General features: G+C 43.2%; 1 protein-coding gene across 2 annotated transcripts in view; it reads right to left on the bottom strand.

Annotated features, from left to right (window-relative positions):
• The window catches only part of LOC137420731 (synaptic vesicle glycoprotein 2C-like), a 111,345-nt gene continuing 101,155 nt past the window's right edge, over positions 1-10,190 (bottom strand). For both annotated transcript variants that reach the window (XM_068106059.2, XM_068106060.2), the window contains exon 13: positions 1-1,838. In XM_068106059.2, the coding sequence (XP_067962160.1) occupies positions 1,655-1,838 (184 nt within the window). In that variant the 3' untranslated portion in view covers positions 1-1,654. The remainder of the gene's footprint in view (positions 1,839-10,190) is intronic.

Here is a 10,190-nt window from a genome sequence, read left to right as displayed (position 1 = left end):
AAGAGTAGCCACTTTCCCTGAATGCAAACGTGCACGTAAAGCCCATTGTAAAACGGGCAGGAAACACATTAACTGTTGTGGCTTGCTTTGCAGAGCACGCACATCCATTGTTTTTCCATCATATACACACGTTCAACTGGATGTACAGTATTATATATGCTCACGATCTGGGATGATCATGCAGCAGGGTGAAGGAATGTGCAAAAGAACGTTGTCATTTTGTTTTTCATTGGACAAACCACGAACATTAATAGGAACAGCTCGACTAAAAGCGTGCACAAAATCTGAGATGTCTACCAACAAAACCCAACCTCCAAATGAAACGCTTTTTTTGTTCCAGTTTATTTTGGCTTCGATGTGTCTGTCATAGGAATGGCATGCAAAGTGGGCTATTTCACTTTGGGGGAAACACACACATATTGAACCTGATCTCAGATAAAAAGCACAGGCTTTAAACGTCCTGAAAGTCCCCCAGTCGCTGGAGTCGGACTCGACATACAACTCTTAACATTTCGGTCAGCAGGCGAGGGGATGCGTAATCACCATGATTCGACATTTACTTAGAGGCAATACATCACGTCACAAATAGTTATACCGACTACTTCCCCAATGAGTTGTGCCCATCGGGATGGGTTGTACAAAGGAGATTAGGAAGCCCTGTTTTCAACCTCAACCCCGTTTTTTACGATAGGACTAAGCACGATGTCACAAAACCAAACATTTAAACTTGTAGGGTAAGAGAGCTGCATTTGTAATGGGGGGAAAAAAATTATTGCACTTATCACGTGATGTCAGGTTGTAAATGTACTCGTACCGTACAAGATGTTACAATTATACAGAACATGTTGAAAAACACCTTCTGATTTTCAGTCGTGAGAGTTGGTTTCTTTGTGTTCTCTGCCACAATTATAGTTATTATTGGTAACGACCATTCTCAATGTGTTGGCACAGTATTTTCCCACCTATATCCCATTTGAGTCATTAAAAAGTGGGGGGAAAATAATTCTGTGGGTGCAACACAGGCCATACAATTAAACTTTGGTGTTCTGTAAACAAGTCGTATCATAAACCTGCCGGCATCGTTGAAATGTGTTTCAATTAATTCACATGATGTCTCGTTAAAAAGTTATCATGTGCTACAATGCCATACACTTTCCTTATGTTTATCGTATTCTTTTGGCCCGAATTGATATCTCCGAGTAGGTGTCTTCCCAAGCAACATAGTCACTTATTTCATGCTCCATTTTTCAACGCCATCTCTTTCTCCAGATGTGACTCCCTTTTTGAAAGTTGTAAAACTGTGGTTTTAAACATGTGGAAAGTTTTATGACTGTGGAAACTGTGGGGAAGTTTTAAACATGGTAGCATTTTCGTCATTGGATGAACAAAGACATTTGCTGATGAAAACCCATGGATGACGAGTGTGGCCTTTCATTGTGAAGTGGGATCAGGTTCTAATGAGAACTTGGATTGCCTTTTGGTTGAATTACAAGCTAAGAAATATGGAAAAACAATCGTGTGTTTTGTGTGCAAATTAAAGAAGGTAACTATAAATCCAAACATCCTCTTGAAGATCAACCATGAAGCCACATCCACTGCAACTCCCTGCCCTGCATTCCGTGGGGCAGCAGGCATAGCGTTGCCATCATGGTGGTCACATGAGGACTTGTGTTTGGGTGTCAGGAAGGCGCAGCGATGTCAGCCCGCCGCTCACAAGCACCGAGGAGGCTAGTAGCACAGCAATCGTCTTCGATACATCCACGCTCGCATCGAAGATTATGTTGCCAAAAACCGCGGCCAGTCGGCTAATTGCATTGAGGAACCCGAATGCTGTTGTTCTGAAAAGAGTGAAATCCCATGACCATGTCGATTAGATTGCTTGATCTCAGGCAATGCGTATTTATGGCACATTGAGACCATGTAATTAGGATGCATGCGTAAGACAGGATGTTGAGAGAGAGAAAAAGGAATGAGAAAATAATAATGGGAGGGGGTGGGATGGGAAGGGGTGACAAAAGGGATCTTTAAAATCAAATAAAAAAAATAGAAAAAGGATATTTAAAGGTAAAATTGAGGAAGAGGACAGAAAAGATAGTGGAGGAAATACTGGAGGAAAGGTGATAGAAAGATATACTATTTTGTGATTGGTGAGAGCTATAGATAGCAGCCATTTCCACATTATGAATATCAGTGGAAAACACTCATGTAATTGATTCATAATTGGATGCATCATCTCTTGGGAGTGTCAAAACAAGAGAAAGAAGAAATAGAGGAAATGTAGAAAGAAGAGAGGGAGAAAGAGAATAAAATGAGGAAGTAGAAGAGGAGCAAGAAAAAAAAAGAGCAATAAAAAACTAGAGGAGGAGGAAGAAAAGGTGAAACAATCATTTATTAACAAAAATGAAGCTTTAAAGGTGAACAGAGCTCCAGAGAAAAAGAAGGATCCAACACGCCATAGCTTAACATCAGGTCCATTTGAGTACAGAAACAAGTCGGTATACTCCCTCCACCTCTAAAATCATAGTGTTTCTACCACAATCCAGAGTAGTATTTTTACCCCGTGTGCACGAAGCGTAAAGCGAGGTTAAGCTATTTGTTCACTTTGTCTGTTTGTCTGCCTACAATTGTCACTTTATTATTGAGGAACAACTTCATTTCAATCGAATGCTATATTTTCAATATTAATGAGAAAATGAACATGCAGTTTAACAATACTTTCGCTCTGAATTTGTCTCAATCATGCATGTGCAGAGAGGAGTTAGATTATATTTTCACTCTGTCTGCCTGTCCGGCAGTCAAACAGAATTGAAAATCATTCCAAACAGGAATCTTACTGTTTTTACCGACATCATAGATGGCACAAGCAACAGGCATTAATAACTAATGTAACATGTCAAATAAGGTGGTGTAAAAGACGCTGCATCAATAGCAGTAAACTTCGGAATTTTGTTTTCTACAACATTTAAAATCTTTATTTAATTTCAAATGAATTGTATACTTGAACAATGTAGAACACAAATTGCCTTGTTTGAATTTCATACTACTGAACACGATTGTGGATTCAATCACAGTGATATGGTAACGAAATAGAAAGAAATACTCTGACCTTTTGATCAAGAAATGAGGATTATACCGGAACCATTATTTTCATACTATGAGCATGATAAAAGAGCGAATCCGTCCACAACTTTTTGAGATATCGTGCTATATATCGGTTTTTGCCTCATCTCTCAGTGGTGAAGAATCACTTTTTAAAATATTATCGAATCCAGATCTTCACTAAAATGTCAACATTTCGTCCTCTTCACACACCCAGCCCCTCCACCAAATTTTGGCTGAATCCATCCGCAACCTTTTGAGATGAGATATCCTGTTCACAAACAGACAGACAAACAGGACAAGAAATATGCCGTGCATAGCACGATACTTGCAAAATCCCTAAAATAAGTTGTTGGCCGATGATGACCTGAAAAATACTTGGTGGTTTAATTCAGTAATCTGGTATGCAAATCCTCTTAAAATTTCAAGTTAATCTGATGAAAATTGAGGATTTTAGAAATGCGGCCTATGTTCACCTTTTGGCCTATGTTGACCTCAAAAATACTTGGTGGTTGAATTCGGTGTCCAGATGTGCAAATCCTCTTCAAATTTCATGTCAATCGGATGAAAATGGAGGATTTTAGAAATTTTTAGATTTTTAGATTTTAGTCTCTGTCTGTTTGTCTGTGTCGCCATTTTTCTCAGACATGGCCAAACTGATATTTGTCAAACTTACAGAGGTTATTTAGTGAGTGCTGGGGAGTGTTTTGGGCTTAAACGTTTTTTTTAACTTAAAAAAAAAACAGTTGGATTTTAAAAAATCGCTCTATACTATAATGATTACGCCTTGTGAAATGTAATATTAAATGATCCCTGATCCCTTTCCTTCGTGGGTGTAGGGAATTGTTTTCAGCCCCCACAGAAAAATAGGAACAAAATTTGATTTCTTCAAAATGCCAACGCCAACATGATTAGACCAGCACTGGGCAATGCCGAGCACCCTTGCACGAGTACAAACTAAATTAGACACTGGGTTCCACAAGACACTGTCTCAATGAACTACAATGGTGAGAAAAAGTTTGTGAACATTAAGAATTTTTTGTATTTCTGCATAAATTTGACCTAAAATGTGATTAAATCTTCATTTAATTCCTAATAATAGATAAAGAGAGTCTAATTCAACAAAGAGCACACCAAAAAATATTCTTTCTCATTTATTTATTGAGAAAAATGATCCAACATTCAATTTCTTTGTTGGAAAAAGTATGTGATAGATGTGCATGAACGATGATTGAGAATAAATCAATGAACATCATCTCTCAAACTGTTTCAATCTCGATGTCAGCACGTTTTTTAAAGAGTTTCTTCAGCGTGACTAAATCTACATCTGGGATTTCAAAAAGGGTTTCAGAATAATTGTCCACGGTTCTTTAATGTTTTTTTCTACTTTTAGGGTTATCTTATTATAATAGAGCAAACGTATATGGTGATGTTTGTATGTTTATTTATGACCAAAACGTCTTCTTCTTCATCAAATAAAATTAACACCCAAAACAGTCCGTGAACTCTTAATTAAGTACTGTTGGAATATAACTTTTGACCCTTAAGACTGCCGAGACCCCTCAGACCTTTGACGACCCTTTAAGTCCCCCAATACCCTTAAGACTACCAAGACCCCTGAATATCCAAAATACCCTTAAAGACTGCAAAGACCCAAAATACCATGAAGACCCAAAATACCCTGAAGACCCAAAATACCCCGAAGACCCAAAATACCTAAAAGACTTTAAAAACCATTCAGAGGAACCAAAAGACCCAAAATACCCCAACAACAACAACATGCATTTTAAGGCCATTTTCCCTGCTAAAGCGGGGGTTAGCCTTGCGGTCCCCATGACAATCTTCTCCATCTTGCCCTATTTTCTGCATCTCTCCTTGTTAACCCCCTTGCCCGCATTTCTTCTTCCACCATCTTTGGCCAAGTCTTTCTCGGTCTTCCACGTCCTCTACTTCCTTCTACATTCATTTCCATCACTCTTCTCAACCAGTCACTTTCATCCTTCCTCAACACATGACCAAACCATCTCAACCTGTTCCTCTTCACAACATCAATCACAGGCTCTATTCCCATCATTTTTCACAATTCATCATTTGTCTTCCTCTCTCTCAACGATACCCCGCACATCCATCGAACCATTTGCATTTCCACCCTTTCCAACCTTCGTTGCTGCTCTACGTTCATTACCCATGTCTCGCTCCCATAAATCATAACACTTCTCACACATGCAGCATACACCTTTCCCTTCAGCTTCAACGACACTCCCCTCCTCATCAGCACGCCACTCAGTTCCCGAAACTTCTTCCATGCACATCTCACTCGAGCAACCGTTGCCGAGTCTGATCCACCTTCTCCATTCAGCATGTCTCCGAGGTAGCAAAATGTTTTCACACCTTCCAGCTTCACGCCGTCTCCAAGATCCAACTCAACATTTCCTCCATCTGCAGCTCCCTCTGTGCACACCTTACATTTGAATGTAGCTGCCACACTGGTTAATGACCCTCTCAGACCACTACATTTTTGATGAACCCACTCAGCGCACATTGTACATTGAATGGAGTTCACTCCGACACCGTTCCTGCACACAGCACAGGGCCACTTCCCAGTTCTTTCCAACTCACCACATGCTTTACCACTTGCCACCACCTTCGTCTTTTCGATATTCACCTTCAGACCTTTTCTCTCCATACATTCCTTCCACTTGTTCATCTTTTCCTTCAGTCCATCCATACTTTCTGCAATCAACACCAGATCATCTGCATACAACAACTCCCACGGTAAACCCTCCTTTACATTCTGAGCCAGCACCTCCATCACAGCTACAAATAGTAGTGGACTTCGTACCGACCCCTGATGCACTCCCACCTTCACCTCAAACTCACCACTGTTCCCATCCTTCGTCCTTACAGCTGTGCGCGCTCTTTTGTACATCGCCATCACTACTCTGATCAACCATTCCTCCACTCCTAACTTCCTCATTGCCCATGTCAATACTTTGCGTGGAAGCCTATCGAATGCTTTCTCCAGATCAACAAACCCAAGAAACAACTTCTTGCTTTTCTCCATGTACTTCTCCTGCAACTGCCTCACAATAAAGAGCGCGTCTGTCGTTCCTCTTCCTGGCAGAAATCCAAACTGCATTTCGTCGATCTTCACCTTCTTCCTTATCCTCCTCTCCAACACCCTTTCCAATACCTTCATTCCATGCTCCAATAACTTTATCGCTCGGTACAAGCCACACTCCAGAGGGTCACCTTTCCCCTTGTATAGAGGGACGAGGGTACTCAGTTCCCAATCCACTGGAATGCGACCTTCTATCACCAGCAGATTACAGATCTCTGCCATTCTCTTCACACCCCAACTTCCTGCTGCCTTCAACATATCTCCCACAACTCCCGTCGGCCCTCTCGCTTTTCTACTCTTCATTGCTTCTATCGCTTCCTCAACTTCCTTCTCAGTTATCTTCTCTGCCGGTCCTAAAACTGGGTTACTCTCTATGTTGCCATCCCATTCATTCTCTGTATTCAACAGCATTTCCATATATCTTTTCCATCTTCCTTTAATTCCATCTGGGTCCACAACGATTTGTCCCACTTCATCCTTCAAGCAACTCACCCCCATCACATCACACCTCTCTTTTCGCATCACGGCTGCGGGGGCCCGTCAGCACCACGCCACATTTGCCAGGTCAGCACCACGGCGGCCCGGTCAGCACCACACCCAAAATACCCCAAAGATCCTTAAAGACTCAGAGGAACCAAAAGACCCAAAAGCCCGAAAAGACCCCGGATACTCCAAATACCCGAAACGCCATTAAAGGCCCAGAGGATCCAAAAGACCCTGAAGACCAAAATGGCCCTGAATACCGAATATACCGAATACCCTGAATATCCTGAAAATGGCCTCCACCTCACCCCGAGGAGTACCTCTGGCTACGGCTTCCCCTTCGCTCCCACCTTTTGTTCATATGTGTGTTGTACCGTCCACCAAACAGTGATGACTCGATCTACATCTCGCTGTCTGATAACATGGACCAACTTCTATCCACTCATCCCAACTCTCTCTTTCTCATGTGTCGTGATTTCAACTGTCATGCCAGCTGGCTGGGTGTGGGTACCTGTTTCACCAGCCATGGCACCTCAGCAAATAACTTCTGCAACCAACTGGGACTGACACAATCTGTCAATTTCCCGCCCCAGATCTCAGTCAATGGAGCATCTTCTCTTCTCGACTTGGTTATGACAAACTTCCCTGTGAATGTCTGCTGCTCTTCTTCTGCTCCCATCGGTTCATCTGACCATATGCTTATTAAAGTGGAGATCTCTCTGGCCATTCTCAAAGAGCCTCCTCAGCATCGACGAGTCTGGCATTTCACTCAGGCCAACTGGCACAGTCTTCAAGCAGCCATCAATCATCTGGACTGGTCCCCCATCTCCACTGCCTCTGACATCAACTCATCTTGGGAATACTTCCAAAGTAAATTGCTCTCTCATGCACAGATTTATCCCATCTCGTCTTCAGTTGTCTTACCCTTCCTCCCGTCCATGGTACACAGAATCTTGTGGTGAGGCAGTTGCCCTGAAACAAGTTGCCTTTGCCTCCTGGAAGGCAAATCCAACGGAAGGCAATCTCATTTCTTTTCACAAAGCCCGGAACAAGTGTGTGTCCACCCTCAGGAGAGCCAGGAAGCAATATCTCTCTACTCTCAAGACTGAAATCTCAAAACTGTCTCCCTCTTCCAAATCCTGGTGGCATCTGGTCAAATCTGCTTCTGGTGCTTGTTCCTCCTCCATCCCCTCCCTTATCTCAAATGGCTACACAGCTAACTCTGTACGTTAAAAAGCTGAATGCCTCAACTCTGTGTTTGCCTCAAAATATTGTATCCCAAACCCATCTCTCTCTGTACCCACCGTAACCAGTCGAACCCAGCTGCTCCTGGACTCTGTGTCCTTCTCTGCTGACAAGGTGGAGAAGTTTCTGTCAATCATCGACTCTAATTCTGCAACTGCACCAGACAGCATCAGCCCACGGATCCTAAAATCCTGCTCTGCCGCTCTCTCTCACCCTTTCTCTGTTCTCTTCGCCCTCTCTTTTGCTCAATGTCATCTGCCATCAGCTTGGAAATCAGCCAACATTACCGCTTGACACAAAAAAGGTGCAAAAACAGATCCTTGCAACTACAGGCCAATCAGCCTGCTCCCAATTATCAGCAAAGTCATGGAATCCATCATTGCTTCGGATATCAAATCCCTGCTCTTCTCCAATGGCTTGATCTCTGATCATCAATTTGAATTCAGACCAGGTCACTCTACTCTGGACATGCTGCTTCTGCTGTATCAACAATGGATGGAGGTCCTCAATGTCAAACAGGAAATTAGAGCTGTCTCCCTTGACATATCACGTGCCTTCGATACGGTCTGGCACCCCACTCTGCTCACCAAAATCTCCTCCTTTGGTATCCATGGAAATCTCCACACATTGCTTGTGGACTTTCTCTCTAGTCGTAGTCAACGTGTGGCCCTGAATGGATTTCTCTCATCTTCTCTTGTTCAGGCTGGAGTTCCCCAAGGCAGTGTGGGCCCTGTGCTTTTCTGGTCTTCATCAATGATCTCTCCGACTCTCTGGAAAACCCTCTCTATCTCTTTGCTGATGACTCCCCTCTCTGCCGCTCCATACCTCATCCCTCAGATCGGCAGTCTGCAGCCTCCTCACTCTCCGCAGACCTTGACAAAATCACAGACTGGTCAAACACGTGGAACATGTCTTTTAATCCTGACAAATCTCACATTCTTACAATGTCTCTCCGAAAAGACCGACTGCACAACCCTCCCATCTACTTTCTCAACAATTCTCTCCAAGGAGTTCTGTCACTCAAGTTTTTGGGTCTCACTATTTGCCATGATCTCACTTGTCTCCGGCCTAGCTCCCCCAGTTCTATCTGTGCTCTGTTCCCCCAAATATTCCTCACACAAGGTCACACAAGATCTGCCAGCAACCCTCTTCTGGTGAAACTGCTAAAATCAAGACTCTCTGCTCACCTTCACTCTTTCATTCCTCTTTTCTCCCGCCTCTGGAACAAACTCCCCCACTCCCTTCAATCCCACTCCTCCCTCCAGGTCTTTAAAACAGCTGTTCACCACCATTTCTTATCTTCCCCCATCCAAAACCTTGATCTTTTCTACCCCTATTAATTTCACCCCAGATCCACTTTTTTGAAATACCGACTTCTTTCCTTGAAGGCCTAGCAGTGTCCATGTGTTTTATACCTCCCCCACCCCCCCCCCTTTCCCATGCCTCCTCCTCCCAAGCCCTCTCCCTCCCACAGATCTCCCGATGTCCCTGTTCTCTGCTGTTGTACTTGTGTGCTTCCCTCTCCCCATCTTGTCTCCCGCTGCCTTTATTATGTTTTTTTATGTGTCCGTTTGTTTTTTTGTGATTAATGTTAGCTCTTACACGTCCTCCATCTTGTGTACAAAAAACAAAAACAAACCTTGAAGAGCCAAAACACCCCGAAAACCCAAATTTCTGTGATTAATGTTAGCTCTTACACGTCCTCCATCTTGTGTACAAAAAACAAAAACAAACCTTGAAGAGCCAAAACACCCCGAAAACCCAAATTACGCAGAAGACTCAAAAGATCGTTAAAGACACTGAATACCCTGAAGACCCTTAAATAACCAAAAGACCCCAAAGGCCCAAAATACCGAAAACACCCTGGAGCTCCAAAAGACCCCGATGACTCGAAACACCCTGAAGACCCAAAACACCCTTAAAGCCACTGAAGACCCTTGAAGACCCAAAATACCACAAAGGTCCAAAATACCCTGAAGACCCAAAACACCCCGAAGATCCAAAAGACCCTTAAAGACTCCAAAGAACCAAAATACCCAAAAGACCCTTAAAGATCCAGTGGAACCAAAATACCCCGAAGGCCCAAAAGACCCAAAATACCCTGAAGACCCAAAATACCCCGAAGACCCAAAAGTTTCTGAAGACACAATTTTGGCCACTCTCCCCCACCATTCCTCCATCACCATTCACCCCATCCCACCTCCACCATTCCCCCCACGATCCCCAATCCACCATCACCACC

The sequence above is a fragment of the Myxine glutinosa genome, chromosome 2, assembly GCF_964187855.1.
Source record: "Myxine glutinosa chromosome 2, kmMyxGlut1.1, whole genome shotgun sequence".
In the NCBI taxonomy this organism is placed as follows: domain Eukaryota; kingdom Metazoa; phylum Chordata; class Myxini; order Myxiniformes; family Myxinidae; genus Myxine; species Myxine glutinosa.
The sequence above is the reverse complement of the archived record's forward strand: the minus strand, read 5'-3'. Positions and strand labels throughout refer to the sequence as shown.